The 21,417-nt window shown below is 41.8% G+C and overlaps 1 protein-coding gene across 1 annotated transcript in view; it reads right to left on the bottom strand.

Moving 5' to 3' along the window:
- Positions 1 to 21,417, bottom strand: part of LOC119009118 (microtubule-associated protein 4) — a 116,337-nt gene that overhangs the window by 41,514 nt on the left and 53,406 nt on the right. The window contains exons 4-7 of the mRNA XM_037080139.1: positions 19,019 to 19,132; positions 17,847 to 17,933; positions 15,122 to 15,310; positions 7,943 to 9,385 (exon numbers count right to left, since the gene is read on the bottom strand). Coding sequence (XP_036936034.1) covers positions 7,943 to 9,385; positions 15,122 to 15,310; positions 17,847 to 17,933; positions 19,019 to 19,132 — 1,833 coding nt within the window. The remainder of the gene's footprint in view (positions 1 to 7,942; positions 9,386 to 15,121; positions 15,311 to 17,846; positions 17,934 to 19,018; positions 19,133 to 21,417) is intronic.

Here is a 21,417-nt window from a genome sequence, read left to right as displayed (position 1 = left end):
TTGACCTTTATCAAAAGTTTATCTAGCACATTCTCCAGCCTTTGTTAATCTGATAAAAAATTGTTCAGAATAAGCACCTTTGTGTGTGTGACTTTCAGTCAATCAGGGTCAAGGAGTCAATTACTGAAGTGACAAATTAGAATGCTGTTCATATCTTCATCATCATCTAATGACTTTCAGTTCAGGTCCGTTGTCTGGGGTGTGTCAGATGGGGGTGCTAAGTGGACCCTTCTTCTAGCTAGATGAGGCATAAAGGGCCAGTTGTGCACTCTGTTACCTGCTCATCTGCCTGAATACGAATTTGTTAGTCTGGCACCTCTTAAAAGTCATAAAAGCTTCTGGTTGAGCATTACTGATGCATCCTAATGGAGGCAACCCAACTGTTTTTGACGCATTCATTCAAATGACATGCTAACTTGGTATTCATTGCTGGCAGATATTCATTTAAAGGGGTCCCATGCAGTTTTCAACACAGTTAAATACTAAACCCAGTCCACAGAATCAGTGTTGGCAATGTATGTTTCTGCAAAGCACAGAGCTGTGGAAAGTATATGTTTTTAGGTTCCATTTTCAATTGTATCTGACAATGCTGTACTAATGGGCTGTGGCTCAGGGGTAGAGCAAGCTTCTTGTTATGGGAAGGTAGCTGGTTCGATTCCCCTTGTCTGCTTGCCAAAGTGTCCTTGGGCAAGATACTGAACCCCGAAGTCCTCCTGATGTGCTGGTCGGCACCTTGCTGATTACTGTTCTTTAATAACTGTGAGTTGCTTTGGACAAAAGCGTCTGTAATGTTCTACTCATTTATCAGGTTCTTCCTTTCAGATGAAGTTCAACCTCTCTTTGCATTTATGCATCTGGATAAGTGCCTCAGTGACGAGCCCCACAAACATGTAAATATCAAGCTATAGTTATTCAGAATAGCTGATTATAGAGAAGACCTTCCACTAGTGTTTCTATGTCTGATTTAAGGAACACAGTAATGACATAATGATTCCATGCAATAACAATACAATACGATGACATATATAATGCAATTCAAGTGTACCTCAAGTGTGTCTTGTGGTGCAGTGATGTTTATTTCTATTTATAAACACATACATCTGTTTAGCTTGTGCGTGTCTAACATTTTTATTCTCCATTTTGATCTGCCTCTCTATCTATAAGTGTATCTTAAATCAATGTCTACCTGTCTGAATCTGTTTGTCTGCTTTTCTCTCTCTCTGTATTCAAAAATCTCTCCTTGCCTAAACTTCCTTTCCTCTTTTTGTTTATCTCTCAGCTTTCTTTATGATCATTTTCCACGCCACTGTCGGTTTAATGTTTTTTTTCTTGACACTCCTCTGCCTCATATATGTTTGTTTCCTGTCATTTAATTTTCTTGAATTCTCTCAGACTGTCTGACGTCTGCCTGGCTGGGGAAAGGCTCGGCCTCTGCTGCTCTCAGGTGCATTCCTCTGGGCGTCTCTTTTCACTTATTTCTATTTAACAGACAGTGAATCCGCAAAACACATTTCTTCAAAGCTCCTCACAAATGTCTCTCCCGCCAAATACAGAGAAGGCTTCAGCCAAGGTGACATACTGGATTTATCTTGGTGGGACACTGAAAACTTACGATGCAGAGCAGACCTACTTGTTTACTTAGCTGCTGTCTAAGCAAAGCTCAGGCCATAAAGTTGCTCTACTAAATTGGAAATCAGGCCAAATTCTTCTTATAGAGGAAGAGTTTCAGAGGAGTTTGGAAAACTTTTCCAGTTCACATGCTACACAGATTAGCTCCCAGCTTTGCTATAGGCACCATTCACCCCCTTTGCAAATTAATAAATGAAAGGGTATACAGCACATGCTCCTTCAGATTTAGTTGAGCGTCACCTACTCAACATCCAGCATTCACACTGAAATGTCTTCTTTAATATGAAGTGTTTAGTCCTCAAAAAATGAACTTCCAATCTTGTTTTCTAGTAATTTGACTTCCACAAAATAGTCCTCCTTTCACAAAGGTCAGAAAGGATGACTGTAATAGTGTAAAGCAAGAGCAGAAAGCTATAGTGTCTGTATAGAACGGTTGTTAGGAGTAACAGGGATGGTGGCTCCCTCCACATGGAGTTTCAGCACCATGGACAGAGAACATATCCCCCCTTCTAACATTAAAGGCCAACTCCACTAATTAAAATTCAAAAAGCCTAATAGTAGTTATGGATAATAGTTCCAGCACATCAAGACATTAAAAAAAAAGTTCTGTTGCTCTGGACACGCTTTGCTATATCTGACAATATAATCCCTGTTAATGTCATCAGGTTATCTCAGCTTGGTCTTGAAGAATTCAAATAGATAGATCAACCAAAGTATGGGCAGACAGATGCCAGACACAAACATACGCACTCTAATACCCCTTTTAACCAAACACACCATCCGCCTCTGTTCAAGCAGCTCTCGAACACTGTTCAGCCGGTGCTGAGACTAAAAGAGACTTAAAACTGAAAGTAAACGATACAGCTTACTTATTCACAATGTGACTGATTAAGATGTTTTAAAACATGCTTAATGCCTTCTGGATGTGGTCTGATGAAGTTTAAACAGAAGTTCATGCTCAGGTATACTCATCCAGTGGCAATGTGAAGGGAGTCAATCACCTATCATTTCAAGGGTCACCGACAATTACAAAACCTGCGTATATGCTCTGACCCTGGTATAAAAACTTGGTGATGGACGAGATGGAAATAGTAGGGGCTGTTTTGACATCTTTTGTCGTAATAGCAGAGTACCTAACTGGATAGAAATAAGGTCATGACTCATTTCTGAGCTGAACATTAACAAGGAGCACATTAATATTAGACTCAGAAGGGAGGATGGGCACAGGAGGGAGTCTTATTGGTCACATGTTTGAATGTGGAAGGCTATCTATGTGTCAGACTCAAGGAGTAAAGAAAACGATCAAGGAAACGATTCTGCGAGAAGCTTTAATGGAACGTTTGATTAATAGACATGGGAATCAGTCTCGAGGTGGATTGTGCCATCAGATCTGTTACGTTATGATACATATTGTAAGTACAACTGAAGCATGAAGCTGGAATTGATTTTTGCACCACTACATCTATTTCATAAAATTACAAAGACATTTTCACTGCCCTTTGGTGTAATATTCCAAACCAGAAAAAAAAATAAAACTACCGTAACTCATGGTCAGATTCAGGTTTATTCTGACAGATGTGATTTACAGGTGTAACCTGGATGGTGACAGTAATGTATGCAGAGCATATGGTACCCAAATGATTTTCTACAAATGCAAACCACCTTTGATGTTAATATGCTTCATGTTTGTCATAGAAACATTGAAATAAGCCTATGCGCTTTCAATAATGTGTTCTGCACATTCAGAGCTGCTTTTCATGCAGGAGACAAACACTAAATGCACTAAAAAAAATTCCACTCTGATGCACTTGCCTTTTTAAAATGTCAACATCAGAACTGTCCACACTGCTGGCCTGAAGTCATCTCTCTATAGGCTGAGCATCTATCTGCTGCTGAGGCATGGTACATCTAACCCAAAGTGACTCACACTGCACTTCTAGATAGCTGGTTGGCTTCTATAGTGGCAGCACCAAGGTGAAACCCCACCACTTCCCCAGAAGCCGTCAAAAGGAATTAGCTCAGCCCAGTTCAGGGACGAGAACATACTGTACAAATCTTGCTTCTGGGCAACCATCTAACAGCCTCTGCCCCAATGAACAGATCCTAAACAACAGCGAAAAGCACTATGTGGTAAAAATAGACCGCTGATACTGTATATTCACGCCTGTCTGCCTTTTGAGGATTTGTATTTGTCCTTAAATAGCTTGATGACTCAGTTGTGCACAGTATGTTTGTCTGTGCTGGTGTGTTTTTGTGTCTGGGTAGGAGACAGGACCACAGTGGTGGTATATTTGAGAGAGAGGGAATGGTGTTGGTGCTGGAGGAGGACAGGTGTTGTGGCGATGTGGTCTGACTCTCCCTCCTGGTTATTTTGTTGCCACATCTACTTTTTACTTGACTTAATACATTTTGAGTAGAAAGCACCACATGAGGAAAGAGAGTCAGAGACAAAACGGAAAGGAAGGAAGAAACTTAGAAGTAATACAAAATAAAGAATAAAAAAACTGGAGGCAGCAGAACTACCTGTGACAAACCAATGAAATTATGGTGAAAATGTTTGTTAACAATTAGCTTTATATGTTAGGTGCTGGGCAGGGATTCTACAGTAGGCTCAAAAGGAACTGCTTCCAGCTGCTGCTGAACACTCATCTAATAGTTAATTTCCATAACATGACATAAAAGCCAAAGCAATGAGCTATATATATATATATATATATATATATATATATATATATATATATATATATATATATATATATATATATATATATATATATATATATATATATATATATATATATATATATATATATATATATACTTACATACAATGCAAAGATTTGTAGACCGTTGCCATCTATTGTTGGAAGGACACACCTTTTACAATGTATTTTCCGAGTGGTTTATTAATAGCCTCATAGGTAGGTAAAAGAGTAGACAGAACTCTAGGCACAAGAATCCACTTTGAAGAAGCACCAGTCTCTGCTAGTTCAACTTTCAGAAGTGAAATATAAAAGATTTAAAAATGTCCCAACACGCTCCACATTTCCCAGTTCTAAAAATGACACAACACTGAATGACAAGTATTGTGTATCTGTTTCAGTTTTCTGGCCTTTTCGGCTGTTAAATCAACCGTGTAGATGCAGATTGTCCAGCGCTGATACTTCTCTGACCCTCGTTCTCTCTTTTCCCTTTTAAACATCACCCTTCTAAAGATTTACATCGTTCTCCATCTCCATCTAGGCCTTTGCGCCTCAATATCACTCCTTTATATCTCTTTCATCACAAGAACAGTTTATGAAATATCTTAATTAATTCCCTCTCAGTACTCTGTTCACCTTGTCATATTCCTGCCACAATCCATCAAGTCTTCCAAAGCATAATCTCCTCTCCCCTTATCCCTCCTTTTCTCTCTCCTTTGATACAAAAGCAACACTTTCCATCCCTGCTCCCCTGATATACATCCCTCTGTTCCTCTTTTTGAAACCCTTTTTTGTTTCATCTGACTTGAGCAGTGGTTTTCTGCATGTCTAACTCTCTCTTCCTGTACTGTACAGTACAAAAGTCTCTCTCCTTGCTCTTTATTGTGCTCCACATGCCTTCCTCTCTTTTGTACAAGGCTTAAATACCACTCTTGGTGACAAAGATCCACCCCTGGCCTCTGACAAAAGCTCTCATTACACAGAGGGAAGACAGAGCCAGCTGCAATCAGCACACTGTCTTCTGCATTCTCTCTCATATGTACACACATTTATACAAACACACAAAAGGACCCAAAAACACACACAATATTTGGTGTGTATGCATCATGTACGTCAAATCTGACGCACACAAATATGCAAAGACAGCAAAAATATCCCCCCTGTACACACAGACATGCCAGACGATACATACGCTTTCACACAGAACATGGCCTGTGTATGTAAGAGAGATCACACGTTAGTCCAACGAGCATGAATTTAGCCTCCAATTCATGGGACTTGGAAGTGACAACAATACTAATGTAAGCCTTTCCGTTCTAGTAGAAAGATGGGGGGCATTGATCAAAGCTGCTTAATAGCCAGGTTGAACACTCCACTGTTCCTCTGGAGAGCTGAAGGCTGCCTCAGTGCTCATTACAGCCTCCAATGGGAGGCAGCGACAGGAAACGTTGAAAGGAAGGAAAAGGAAATAAATCCTCTGTAACTGTGCATCTCCATACATCAGCTTCTCTGGAAAACATACACACGCAGGCATACACACAAACAAACACACAAGTATACATGTGCACACATGCCAAATAGCATCTATAAGTAAATAACCATAGGGATGCATTTACATACAGCAACATCCCCTAGTACTATTTTTGGCGGGTGTAAACATTCCTCGCATTAGCATTATTATTTTCCCTGTCAGCTACAAATCAATTCTAAGATTCTAAGAGCTGCTCACGGTGCCTATTAACATCCCCCATTTGACTCCCTCTTTAATCTCATAACTGATCTATCAATTAACACACACAAGTCAAACAGTATTCTTAACTGCTCATCTCTGGCTGGCATAAACTATGATATTCTCTAGTTGTCTAAAAACCTCTTCTTAATAAGTCATATTGCTACAAAAGTATTCTCCATGAAAAACAAGAGACAAATATATCCAAAAGACAAAAGATATCTAAGGTATGTTAACCTTGCTTAGTAGTATATGCCTCAGGGAACCAATAGTTACTGTAGGCACTGCAGCTAAGCAAGGTAGTCGAGACATCCTTTTACCCATTATGTTTTCAAGCTCCTCCTGGGTGATCCCATAGTATTCCTAGGCCAGATGAGATATCTAATCCATCATGGTCTGAATTTTCCTCTGAGTCTCCTCTCAGATAGACATGAAAAAGTCTAAAAGAGTGTTTAGGAAGTACCCTTGTTACATGCCTCAAATAAGTTAACCAGTGCCTATTTAATGCAGATACATTTCCTTGCTCTTTCTGGATTTCTTGGATCCTGTGACCCTTCCTCTAAAGGTAAGCAAAGCCACCCTGCAAAGGAAACTACATTCTGTCACTCATTTTGGCAGTTTCCTTCATTTGGTCATTCCCCACACCCATGATAAGCATTGGAAACACAACAACTGTCACAACAAAAATGGAGCAGCCTGCCCGTGTGTGCAGTACTGGTTAGGCCCTATGAAGCAAAAAGGACAACAACACCTGCAAAGAGAGAGACAGCACCCCACTGTCACCAAACAGACACTCTCTAGCTTCCATTCTGTGCATTGGCATCTTTTCAGAATCCAACGCCTTCAATGAATATGCTGAATATAGCTCAGGTGTTCAATGTATATACTCCGTCAGCAACTCATTTCTGATGTAAGTAGCCTTGTGACTGAAACTTCCATTCGATAAGCACTGTCTGCATATTCTGTCAACAACTCTGCAATAGCTCAACCGTTAGTCCCAATAACGATGCACAAGAATCACACAAAAACTGCAAGAGAAAATTAAAAAGGACTCACCTATGGTGGGGTATCAGCCAAGGCAGCAATCATCAGAGAACATGGAAAGTAAAATCAACAAAAACAACAATTAACATTTGAAATGTCTTAAAAGTTGTACTCTCAGGATACACACCAGGATGTGAACTGCTGGTGTATAACAACAGAAAGGGGTTAACATGACATCAACAAAGCCTCTTCCTTCAACATCCTTTTCTAGGAGAAGTTGTAAAGAAACATGCAGCTCGTGAGAAAAGGAGTTAATTGGACTCAGGACAGAGAAGAAGGAGTGATTTCAAACCTAGATGCAAGGAAATAGAATGTGATTACAGTGTTAACACACACCTGGAAAGAATAGAAAAAAGAAGGATTGTTTTGATTTGGTGAAGTGGTGTCACTAAGGAGAAAGACTCTGATTGGTTAGTAATAGCACAATCGTCAACAACAACACTGTTAATTATGAGAACATCCCAGCAGTGCATCATTGGCAATGAAGATACTCACAGATTAAAGTCAAGCCAATCCACAGCCTCAGCTGGTCAACACTTGAGCCCATGCATTAGTTACTCACAAACAGTCCAACAGGACAAGCCAAAAAGCCCCAGCCAGGTTTTAGACAAATGTATCCATGCAAGGGGCAATAGAAATGGGTCTGATTATCCATCTAAACCCCTAAAGTGTGAGGGACATCCAAGGAATAAATTCTGTCCAAAAGATTGTTAAAAAAATCAGGTTTGAATATCTGAATGACTCAAGCTTGATGGAAGCCTCATGCATGACGACAAATCACTAATTTATTTTAGTCATCTACATCTAACTTTTTGGTCCAGGGCTGACTACAACCAACCTTCAATGATGGGGATAACCGAAGGGACCGTAGCAGGTTCTTCCGTGGAGTCCGCAAAGCTTGGAAAGAAAGGCTTAGCTGAGGGGTTAAGACCAGATCCTGGAGATGCAAGAGGGTTGGCCGATGGAGGGGAAGAAGGGCTGATGACTGGGGATTCCTGTAGAGGGAACTTATTCTCTCCTGGGGAGGTGGGACTCTTCACAGAGGAGGAGGAAGATGAAGAACGAGATTTCTTGGATTGTTTCTGGGCCAATTTGGCATCTTTGTGCTCTTTGGGTTGGAATTCTTGTGCTGTGGTTTTGGGGGAGCGGAGAGGGGCTGGGCTAGGAGTGTCGAAGGACAATCCTAAGGGTAAAGGATGACCTGAAGTGCTAATGTCACTGAAGTCAAATAGCTCATTGTTGCTGCTCATCTGGGAGTCGTTCAGGAGCCATGAAGCATCTGATGGTGAGAGAGGTGGGGCTGAAGCTAACACCTTGCCTTTTGGGGAGATTCCCGGGCTCGGCTGGGAGGCAGGGCTGAAAGCAGAAGTGTCTCCTTCAGGCATCCCTTGCACACAAGGCTCTTGGAGGGGACTGGTGCTGTCAAACATCCCGCTGTCAACCATGTCACCACCTTTTGCTTCATTCTCTGGAGAGAAAGGTGGCAAAAAGGCCTGGCTCCTGTTCCCCAAGCTAGCACTTTCGGTATCTATAAGTTGGTCAAACAGGTCAGCCGGACAGGAGCCAAGGTTTGCACTGTTGTTGGTGGAGGGCATGGTGAATGGAGCAGCTGTGGCATTCAGCTCGCTGTTCAGGATCAGCGGGTTGGTCGGGGTAAGAGTTGGAGAGAAAAGGTCCTGGGACAGGGGGGAAGGGACCAGGCCTTCTTCGGGTAAAGCCTCCTGTTTCCAGGGGCTCTGGCTGGTGTCCATGTCTGCAAACGAGGACTCCAGGTTCATCTTAACAGAGCTCCCTAGATCCATCATCACCTCCTCTGTGATTTGAGAGGTTGCAGCAGGTGCAGGGACAAATGGTTCAGCCATCACTCCCCACTCTTCTGGAAGCTTCTTCCTGCTCTTACCCCTCTTTCCTCGGCCTCCACTCTTCCCAAGTTGCTCTTCCCAGCCACCTTCTCCTTTATCCCGCCTTGGACCAATCCTGTTGTAAAACTCCTCGGTTGAAGGAGAGTTTTCTCCCTGTGCTTGCACCTCAAATTGACTCCTGCTTTCGATGTTTTCAAAAGAACCTTCATCCTTCTGTCGCCTTTTCTTCTTTTTCCTCTGTTTTCGGTCTGATCCATCTCCCTCCCTTTCGTCGCCTCCAGCATAGGCTGTACTCTCTCGGCTAGGCCAACTCTCAGGTGGGTCATCAGGGCTGGTTGCGAGCTGGCTGGCATGAGGATTGAAAGGAACTTCTGTTGGTAGGAAGCCAGCCTGGCCTGGCCAACCATCGCCTAAGGCACCTTGTTGTGGGTGAAGAGGGGAGAGTTTAAGGTTGGGGGAGATGTTTGAATTGGTTCCCTTAGTCTAACTCAAATAGAAAATAACAGAGGCCATAGAGTTTATGACAAAGACACAACAATTCAGAGCCTCAAAACAATATGACAAAGAAGATAACAGTAAATAACACAAAATAACAACAACAGAAATGTTTCAAATTATAGACACTATTATGGTGTTATATTGTGATGCTGAAAGGGCTTAGGAGATGACAAAAAGGATCAGACACAGCATAGCAGCATCTGAAGGAATTCAATCCAAAGCCACAAGGGGTGCACATTCCTCCAAAAAGACAAGCCTTAATCACTACGACCGTAGATCTTAACTGAATGGATGTTTTTTCTCCTTCATTCAATTGCCAGTCAGTCAAACAAACAAATGTGTGTTGTATTGATCTTAAATTATAACCAAATAAAATTCCACCCAAGCTGGATTTCAAGTCTTAAGATTCTCTCTGTGTCTATACTGAGTGAATGAGTGAGTGCTGGGAGGAATGAGAATCAAACACACACACACACATGCTGGAGAGTATTAAATCTGTTACTTTTCGGTGGCTGACTCACTACAGCCTCAGGGCCTATAGTACAGAGTTGCACACTCATGCTGAAACTATTGGGGAGCAAAAGAGCTCTGTTTAAGATCAAAACAAGATGTGTATCTATGTGTTTGTGTGTGCATGATTGTGCATCTGTGTACATAGGCAATTAAGGTCATAATATAGATATACGGTGTTCTACATTTACACATATATGAACACAGAGATTGACACGCAAAAACAAAAGGACTGCTTAATGGTCCCATAGAAAGGAGGTCAATTATACGCAGCCATTCTGTAACTTAAACAGCCTGGTCTTGGGCATTGTATGATAAAGCTCAGGTAGACAAGCGGTTACCAGAGTAAAGGGGACATTGCCCGCTGAGACAAGGCTGCTCTGCTACTTTGGCCCAGTTTGCTTCCACTTCTTAGTTATCCACACAAATGCACACACAGAGATACAGAGAAAAAGAGCGAAAGTGGAGCAGCTGTCAGGATCCATACAGTGCAGTTACTCTCTGGAGTGCCATATTTCATATGAACAAACCCGTGACAGAACTCTGCTCTCTATACTGTATGTGCAATAATTGGGAGATGCAGAAAAAGACATCAGGCAAATGAATCACAATGACTTAAATGCTGTGTCCTGCAACCTCATTAGGCCAAGAAAGCATAGAAGAACAGTTAACTTGCCTTAGCAGCATATACTGTAGAAATTCTACAGTTTCAGTGGTGGTACAGTGAAGTAGATGACGCCTTTTTTATGTTAACAACAACTGAAAAAAACAGTGTTTAGGTTGCTTTTTTGACTAGTTTCTGTGTTTTAAAACTCCTGTAAAGTCCTGAGGTACTTCAGTTGTTAAGAACAACACTGCAATGCTGTTTTGCTGGAAAGCTCCAGAAATTAACCTGATTTTCCATCGGTATGGAGGGAGGGGATGATGACTGAATTTCACCCTTAACTTTAGGAATGTAAGGTATTCATAATGTTCCCTCCTTCCCCCTTCACCTTTTCAGAGTTTAGCACTCTACATCTGTAATAGGGAAGGAGGGGTTGGTGATTGCTGCATTGGTGAGTCACCATGTTTTACCTAGCAGTTGCAGACACACACACACACACACACACACACACACACACACACACACACTCTCGAACAGGCACACAGTCTTACAATCAATTTCACAGTGGAGGTATGGGGTTACCAAGCAAGAGCAGTTCTCCTCATCGCTTAAAACAGACTGATTGAAAAGTCTGTAAATGAATCATCTCCATCTGCTGCAGTGACTCAAGTTGAAGCACTACCATTTGCAGTTAAACTGAAGTTCCTGCTGTGTATCAGGTCTCTGCAAGTTAACATTTATGCAGCAGGAGGAATCCAACAAACCAGATTCTGGTCATGTATGATCACTTGGTCAAGGAACGATGATAGACTTTACAAGCGAGGTTAAAAGGCCCTTCGTGCCAAGACAAGTTCCCAGTGACTGGATTGTTTACAGCATTGCCTTAATGCTTTACAGTACCATACGCTCCCAAGATCTGTCTCCGCTTCTACATATTTGAGAATTGTTTTCATCGTCCTTTCAGAAGACATGGAGACATTGTGTCTCCATGTCCTGTTTTCTTAGCTTAACTTCCATGGCTAGTCAGCCAACTTTGCTTTATGCATAGGAGGCTGAACAAAGCTAAATTACAGACTTGTGGTTCTGAAACAAGGACCCTTTTAAACCTGACACAGGGACGTCGATGGTAACAGGAGATAGTTTCCATGGTGAGACAGTGGGAGAGCCATGTCAGAGCCACGGTATGAAACAGCGGTAGCTACAGTGGTGAGCTAATACGCAACTGCTGCCCTATGGCAACACTGAGGGGGACATGCTGCCTCAAATTAATAAAAAAAATTATGATATCATCATCCATCACAATGTTTCACTGTAGGCATCGTCGTATGTGGTGCCAAACTCTACTAGCTGAGAAATCACCAAACAGATACATAAGCACACTTACATGTGCTCATGCTCTTATTTTGTAAACATACAAGGGTTCCTCCCAGCACAGCATTAAATCTCAGCTGCCGTGATGCTTTGTGCATTGTTCCTCTGACTACATGGGATGGGATGTAAGCATGGCCATATTATGCGACACACAAGTCACTGCACGGTGACAACTACAACTCCATGATCTCTAGGATCAGATGTGCATTGAACTGGAGAGCAGCCTAATGGGGCAGGCGGGGGGTGGGCTGGTCAAGGGAGAATGGATAGTAGGAGACACAGACAGCTTCTCTCTGTAGGATAAACACACATTGAAGCACGCACACACACACTCATGCACTCACGCATGCGGGCACACACACAGACACACACACACACACACACACACACACAGGCAGACTTAACACATACAGTATATGACTGGAAGCCAGGCACCCTATACATGTCAGCATCAGATGTGCATTGACCTTGAGCTGGATGATGAGTGTGTGAAAAGGGCACTAGAGAATAACAGAGACAGACAGCTGCTCTGTATACTGCACCCCTCTGTGGAACACATCAGACGGTGCAGCACAGTCCATAGTCATAGTTTTGATGTATATTTTGTATGATTAACTTATCATTTCTTATCTATTCCTTTTTTTTTTATTTGGAGATTAGACAGCATGCGCAGTGGCTCTACCTCTTGAAACTGTCTGCGCTCTTCTTGTCTGTGGATGCATGCTGAGAATATGCAGGACAAAAAAAATCTGTAGTTGATTCAAAAAGCCCTACAGCTGCCAGATGAGTGTGGGGGGCAGGAAGACCTGTTGGGATGGCCAGTGCCAGATAAGCAACAACAAAAACATGCACTGTAATGCTAATGATGAATTTTCCCACTCTCACATCCCAAGATAAGCAGAGGATTGTGTTTGTGAACACACTTTTATAAACTGATTGCATCTCTTTTATCATCGGCCACTGCTTGAGGGATTTTTGATGAAAATATCAGAACAAATTATCCAGCATAATTACAATTGCTTCTGCTGAAAATGTGTCACATGAGCTAAATAGGAGGAATAGAAATCCCCACTATAAATGTATGTTGTCTTTTATATCATTAAAAACAATGTCGTATAAAAACGTTCATTTTAGTAAACTCTGTGTACACAATGTTGTCAATGCTCGTGTTCATGTGTAGAGACCCTGGTGATAGTACGAGCAAAGTTTCATGTTGTGTCGAGCCTTCTTAGTGTGCTAGATAATGAAGCTATGTTAGCTGCTAAGAATGTTTATGAATCTATATGTTAAGCATGTTCACTTATTTAGTTAACTGTTGCAGCTTCCTGGTTAAAAGCTGCTGCTGTTACGCGTTCCTCCACCCACCTAGAATGTTAGACAATCATTACCCATATTGTTGGGCATGTGTAACTTCGGAACTGTCGTGCAACCACTTTTATTTTGCTAATGCAAATTCACAAGTAGGTAATCATGTTTTTGCTTGTACAGTAATAGTCAGGCTAATCTACTCTAGAACTGTCCAGATGCACTCAGGATATTTTTGCAGAAGTCTCAAATTAAATACAGTTTTTTTGTACAGTGCCTACTTCTTATGAAGTGGAATGACACAACAGACTTAATGCAGGGGTGTAACCGGACCATGATAAAAATGATTATGTAAGCTGAGCTATTACTTCAGTGTGAAATCAGCTGTTCTTACTGCATCATAGGCATTACAGCATTTGATGTGTTTTTGAGAGTATGATTCCAAGCACATTGATTATTAGGCTACCATATCATAAGGTCATCAATATTATACTTCAGCTTTTTGTTTTCCAACATTTCTGCATGAAAGTGAATGTAATATAGCTGTAATACAGTAATATAATTTGTCCCAGGAACACTGCAGAGGCTATTAGCACATTCAGCCACTCAGACGAGTGCTGGTCACACAGTTTTTCCTTCCTGTTGAATCATTAATTCTTCAGCCATTTTACTCTGACCTTAATGCAGAAATGTTTGAAAAACAAAAAAGTGAGGTATAATATCGATGACCTCATGAAATGGTAGCCTAATAATCAATATGCGCGGTGTGGGAATCACACCTTCAAAAACATCAAATACTGCATGCCTATGATACAGTAAGAAAGGTTCAGCTTCCATCATCACTGCTCCTCCTGGTGGATCGATAAACCATTGCAGCTGGTTTCCACACGGTGCTTAGGTGTGTTACAACTTGGCCCCACGTATACTACGTCATCGTGAGGGATCTCAATCCAGTCATGGACCAATAAGGGCACCTTCACGGACCAGTTAGGGCCCCACCTAGAGAAACGGGAACTTTAAGGGGGCTGCATTTGTAAATACTCAAGTGAAGTACCTCAAAATTGTACTTCAAACCTCAAAACCTTTAAACCTCACATGGTTCTATTCCATCACTGGTTATTCAAAACTTTGATACTCAGATTTTTATTTTTGCTGCACATGTTTATAAGTTCCAAATGTCAGTTATTGGTCTCCTTCATTACTAAGAATCAGAATCACTGTCAGCCCTGAAAAAACGATACTGGCCAGCCCCTAACGCAAAAATAATCACTCCCACTAATCGTGATTCATATCAGAATCTGAGTATCCATCAAAATAATTGCAATATGATTTCTTTCACCACATAAAGCAGCACTAATTAGCATTATTTGTCAGATATTACAGCTGTCTAGAAATGAACTGTAAATACATACATTTTGAAAGCATTAGACTGCTAAAAGAGTAGCCAAGTGGACAGATCATCTGCGCACAAATATCAGGAGGATTAATAAATTATTCAGCAAGTCAGAAAGAAAGTATCTTTTAAATCACGTCATCATATCCAGCAAAGTGCACCAAGGATTTGAATGTTTTCAGAGACAATACCATTTTGGCTTAAGCTCAACTCTGGCTGTCTATAGCCCTGTACCTGCAATATATTACAAAACTGAAAATTGCATTGAACATCAGTTTGGTTGGACAGCTGCCCGTTAACAAGGTGCAAGGATAATTGCTCCAGATAATTGTCTGACTTGCTTTGGGCAACTTACATGTGTGAATACGCGTTAAAAAATGATTGTCAAGCACAAACTTGTTGAAGAAGAGCAGGTTTTCTTTTAAGTAGATACACCTTTCAGTGGCATGTAAAGTTCATCTGCAAGTGAATTACCTGCTGACAGGTCCAGAGGGCTGCGAGGAGCCTGGGGTTCAGGGAGCATGGGGGTGTGCTCTTTGGGGGCCTCTGATCCCATCGGGGGTGTAGGGTGCTCGGGCTCTGCTATACTTGATATCCTTTCTGCTGAAAGGGGTGCAGTCCCCACGTCCACATTGACCCCCATCCCACCAGGCTGGGAGAAACCTGACAATACAAATCACACAAACACATACATAGGCTCAGGGTCGGGGGTTATCTTAGCGCTGATGCTACTGTTATTAAACTTACACAAACAAAAATGAAAGGTGGTTATTTTTATTATGAACTGCATTACTTTACATCACAACTTTTATGTTGTGACATGGCTGTGCTTCTGGTCTAGTTTAGTCACAAAACAACTTGCCCACACAAAGTTAAAGAAGCAGATATCCCGACTTACCATAAACACAACTGATAATTGTCCCAGTTTCACATTTGAAATGTTGAAACACACTCTTGAACTGTGGTTACTGGCTTGGCAGCCTCCTCACCTGTAACTCAACCACCACCCTCTACACCTCCCGATATTAAACTCAGGTCCTACACACTTTATGTGAACAGAACATTATATGAGTTGGTTTTGTACCAATGCCAATATGGTACTATGCCACATACAAATGTGAACGAATCAGTGAATGGCAGAAATGTTTCTTCTGGTGCCTGGGCTGTTATGGTTTTGGTTAAACACTTAGAAGGGAGACAGGGGTATTCTTTTTTTTAAACATGGACAAAACAAAGAACAGCACTGTACGTTAACACAAGGCAAGGACAGAGCAAGAGATGAGAGGGAGAGGGAACAAAACGAAAACGAAGAGAGACAGCTTAAGAGGGTATGAGATGAAAGGATGCATCAGCAAGAATGACTCAGACACATAAAACTCATACATTCAGCTCCTGGACATTCTGTGTCTGTGTGTGTGGATAGGGGGGTTACTGCGTCTTTCCGTGGGTATGAGGGTTCAATGAGTTAATTGGTGGAAAATGTGTTAGAGAGTAATTCTTTAGGCATCCATGGATGTAAGTGTGTGCGTGTGTGTGTGTTTGCCTGTGTGTGTGCGAGTGTGAGAGGGTTCAAGCCTGGAGCAGTGGCCCGGAGACGACAGGTCTCATTAAGGCAACAGTGAGGTCTGGGTATGCAGAGGTTGGCATTGGTGAATGGCTCAGCCAATCACTCAGCCTCACAGCTCATACTGTGTGTGTGTGTGTGTGTGTGTGTGTGTGTGTGTGTGTGTGTGTGTGTGTGTGTGTGTGTGTGTGTGTGTGTGTGTGTGTGTGTGTGTGTGAGTACCAGCAGATACCAAGCTCATGACAGCTACAACTCTGCATGCAGCCAACAAGCTTTGCCTCAACAAGAGCCCTTTCTCAGAAAAGATTTTATAGGCACACGAGACATTTTTATGAAAAAATAAAACAAATGAACAAAGAGGTTTGAAATATAACTTATTATAACTATAAGTTTGTTTAAATGATGCTCAAAGACTTATTTTTTATGATTTGGGAATCAACTCATTTTCACAAACACACCATTAACAGAGAAAAATCCAATAGATGTAAAATTATCATGTAAGAACTTTATACAGTATGTACACAATTTTCTCATAAGAGGATGTTGCATATTATTTTTACACATATCTCCATAGATGCAGAGAAGCATTCAACCTCCACAACTACACTGCAGGTTGTGTCACCAGCATAACAGAGTTTACTTTACACACAATGGTTAAGGTTGACCAGACACACGTCTGTGATTGGTAAAAAGAAAAGAGATAATGTTCCACACAAGATGTGTCCTCTTCAGAAGTGATTTAGCTACGTATTTACCTGGCTAGTTACACTAAAAGCACCATACTATTCATCCAGGCCAGTAGTGTAGACTAGCAACTTGTTTTATCTACAAAAGAATCAGTTTATGGACAAATATAAAACTTCTATTCAACAAAAAAATACACAATGCAAACATGGCATTGTATACCTTAAATCACCCATAACTTCTTAACCATAATTTTAAGATCCACAAATCTAGCATCCACATCATACTGTTCTCACTCATAGATACCAGCCACCTAAATTCACATGATTTTTGTCATCAAGATTCTTACATCATTCACTGAGAAATTAACAAAAATGATGAAAAACCTTAAATGAAAAAAAAAATAAAATGAAAAAATGGGGGTCTTTTCTGACAGATAGAAAGATAGAAATCAATACAGCGATACGGAAAATGGAAGAGAAAGCTTAGTCCAAAAGGTCAGTGCGTAAACAAAGGCATTAGAGGCCCATGAAGGTAAAGAAAGCATTTGCATTGCAGCTCAGTTGAAAGCAAAGATGTGTTACTACAATTATCACCACTCAGCACTTTAAGTCAAATCAATTGGTTCTGTTGAGCCAAGCTAAAAACCCTCAAAGACTAGTGTCAGGGTTCAGAAAATAAGGAATATACTTGTCTGGAGTTGGATGATATCGTTGTGTGTGTGTGTGTGCGTGTGTGTGACTGTGTATGTGTGTGTGTGTGTGTGTGTGTGTGTGTGTGTGTGTGTGTGTGTGTGAAGAGATGTGTGTATGTTTATGACCATCCCATTTCCAAAAAATGTCACATTACATTTTAAGCTTATGTTTGTGAAGTATCTGTCAGCCTAATCATGCAAGTTATTAGTGCTGTGCTGTTGTGTGGCAATTAGAAAAAAAAACGTTAGAGGTATACCTGAAAAAGCTCCAATTCGGCCAGCATCCATCATTTGGGCAGGGCTGGTCTGAGAGCCCAGAGGGTCTGAATAACCTGCCATGGAGGCTGGCAAGATGAAGGGAAACAACAACAACAGACAGAAAGAGAAGGGAAGAAGAGAAATGTGGGAAAGAAGAAGCAGTTGAGGGAGAGGAAGAGGCAAAGATGGATGAAGCAGTCAAAAAGAGAAAAAGAAGGGATGGAGATGATGGAGTAGGTGTGAAGGGGGCAAGAAGGCATTAATAATTTAGAGTGGGCAAGGTGGAGGTAGACAACAAGGAGGAAGAAAACATGTCTACGTTTTAGCACATAAAGCTTAGATTTCCCAGATTCATACCCAAATAGCTTTATTGACGTGATGATAACAACATTCCCTTCTACCTTCTGAATCCGTCTGATCATGTTGCAGAAGCGAAGTTGACTGGCTGCATTCTTTTAAAGTATCATTTTTAATCTTGGGCATTGGTGAGGTTATTAAAGTGAGTTGGGTTGGAGTCTAAAGTTGAGTCTAAAGGGACCGCACTCCTGACTCGGGTCTGAGCTCAGTCTGAGTCAGGTGGCGTAGACACACCTGTGGTAATACCTGTTACTTAGGTAGTAGTAACCTCTGAAATAAATTATTAGATGTTTCTGTTGCTCTGACTACAAATATTAACCATGTCCTTCCTTATTTATGTTTCAAACTAAAATCCTTTAAAGGGACAGTTTGCCAAAAGTTGAAAATTCAGTCCTTAGCTACACCAAGGAGTCGGGGGGGGGGGAAGCTTCGTAGTCCACAAAACATTTCTGGAGCTTCACAGCATTTCAGCATTCTTGCTGAGGAAAAAGAAAAGTTAACAAAAAAATATTATTTACACCTTTTATGAAGCTGAATTCTTGACACTTGGATTGAGCAGGTAGAGCTCTATGGGGTCATTATTACTATCTTTGGGGTTGCTTTTGTGGACTACGGAACTTCACTTGACTTTGAACTTTGTCATTGAAATAATGACCGAATTTACATTTATAGTTGAACTGTTCCTTTAAGACGCCATGACAAAAACTCAACCAAAACTGTTGCTCTACTATCATCAGCAATAGTTGTCTGAAACAATATTAAGTTTTTCAATTCATTTCATATGGAAGTGTCACCGATGTTCTCCACCTTGTACCTGATAAGAAGTCCGTCGCCAAGGCCTGCTGCTGTTCAAGTGAGTGTGGCCACACCTCTCCCTGTGGCTCTTGGCGCAACGCAGATGTCTGTCCCCCCGGGGTCAGCTTACAACCTGCAGTGACAACATAGATCATCGATCATTATTTGCTCTTCCTCACTGATGACGCGCCGCACATGTGTTATTCAATAACGCCAGGCTGCTAAAATCCACGGGACAAAAATCCACGCACGCACGCTCACAACTGACTCACACATAGGCGTTTATAAAACATCAACAGTCCTATACAGTTCACCAAGCATAAACTGCTTGCAACACATGCACATGCACCTGCACTCTCACCTGCCAAATTTCTTGCCAAAAGCAGATCTCCCAGTCCCATACAACTCAACATTCAGTGGTGCTTGCCATGTGCAGCTCAGTGCCTCTGTCTCTGTCTGTCTCCACTGCAGCCTCAGCTGGCTCTGAGCTACTAACACTGTGTACCCCCAGTAACACGCACACACACACACACACACACTCAAAACGCCACAAAAAGAGACACGCACACACACACACACACACACACACACACACACACACACACACACACACACACACAAGAATGTGATCACAGTCGGGGAGTCTGGGTTTGGCGTGACGTTTCACTGTCTGTCTGGTCCAGGTCCCAGGCCCCGCCAGCTAGCGCCTCCCCTCGCACTCAGACATTCCCTCCCTCTCTACTCCTGTAGTCACCCTTCAACTCTTGTCCCACTCTCCAACCAGAGAATCCTGCCTGGACAGCAGAGGCCAGAACCCCGACCGGCAGATTTAATGTGGTTGTTTGTGTGTGGGAGGTAAAAATCGAAAGGGGGAGAGGGGGAAAAAAGATGGCGAGGGAAAGGCAGACGGAGGGTCAGAGAGAAAGATGACGGGTTGTTTGGAGGAAAGCAAGGGAAGGGGAGAAAAAGAGAACAGAGGATTTATAGAATGAGGGAAAAACACTGGAGTGATGAATGTAGGGAAGCGAACAGAACGGGAAAAAAAGCAAGGAAGTGCGACAGAGGCGTAACGAATGCGGGGAGGAGCAGAGGAGAGAAGGAGGGAGGCACCGATGGCTACACTCTCCGAGCAGCGTTCATGGAGGGTGACAGTGAAGCAAACAGACAGGACGCCACCCAAAGTCACAAACGCTTTCATATATCAGACACACACAGGGGCCATGGCAGGGTGTGTATTGTCTGTCTCGACAGGATGCAGAAAACACTCCGTCGGCAGGGTCACCGATTGATTCAAAACACTCGTGGAGCGCCGCTCGTCCTTATGGTCTCGCACTTGTGTGTCTGCCTTGTAAACAAGAATTTGGGGAAATAACAAGAGACTCTCAAGGTCAGAGCATAGACGCCCTGCATGGTTAAAGTAGCCAAAATGAGAACACATAAATGCACTGAGCATTTTCTGGTCTTAGTTAAATCAGTGAAGCAAAAGAAAAAGAAAAACAGGCGGATGTTTCCCCCGCTGTGCTGCTCCGCTGTCCAAGGTGCTGAAATCAGACTAAGCAGCTTTGAAAGGGCAGTCGGGGGCACTGGAATGAAAACCTCTAATATGTCTCCCCATTTCCATTTTCACCCCTGACAAAACCACTCGGGTTGACTCGGGTAATGTTATTTGCAGCTATGACCACAGGGTGTTTTTGTATTGAGGGGTAGAGAGGTTACACAAATGCATAACCTCAAAGCTGGTAGCTGTCTGACAAGTCCCCATCACTCAAGGAAAACATCTCTTGGGCTAAATTAGCAGTCAGAATTGAAACAACCAGAGTATAAGAAGATGCCTGGGATAGTGGTGCATGAAGTCCATCATTTCTGTTGATATTTATAACACTGTACTGTAGTTAATAGCAGAGATCTGGGAATCTCCAATATTACCCTAAAGGGCATGAAACATATGCAGTCAGCTACAAAAAGAGCTCTGAAATAATCTTGTGTGTTATCTTATTTGACGCTGAATACAAATATAGTCCTGTACAATGTGCACACTTTAAGTTCTGCATCAAATAGCGGTTTTGATTAGAGCTGCACCATTAAAGAAAATATAATCAATTATTGCCAAGTGTACTATCCAGTGCAATGCTTAAATGTTTCGCTAAAAGTGAAATGTGTGACACAACAGCATGAACATGAGGCACTGTAGATCTGCAGATGTGTTCTAACATAGCTCTTGCTCTCCAGAGAGAGTGAGAAACCATGTTTGTTTGATAAAGACCCGACGACGTACATCATCATGATGTTAATAGCTTCCTCTCATTGAAAAATTGTGTTGCGAAAAATTATCATTCCAACCAATAATATTGGAATCATAATATCTGTCAAATGATACGTGATTTTGACCATAACATGCAGTCCTATTTCTTTTTTCGT

The sequence above is a fragment of the Acanthopagrus latus genome, chromosome 19 (assembly GCF_904848185.1).
Source record: "Acanthopagrus latus isolate v.2019 chromosome 19, fAcaLat1.1, whole genome shotgun sequence".
Lineage (NCBI taxonomy): Eukaryota > Metazoa > Chordata > Actinopteri > Spariformes > Sparidae > Acanthopagrus > Acanthopagrus latus.
Note: the sequence above shows the minus strand (reverse complement) of the source record. Positions and strands in the feature narration are given on the sequence as shown.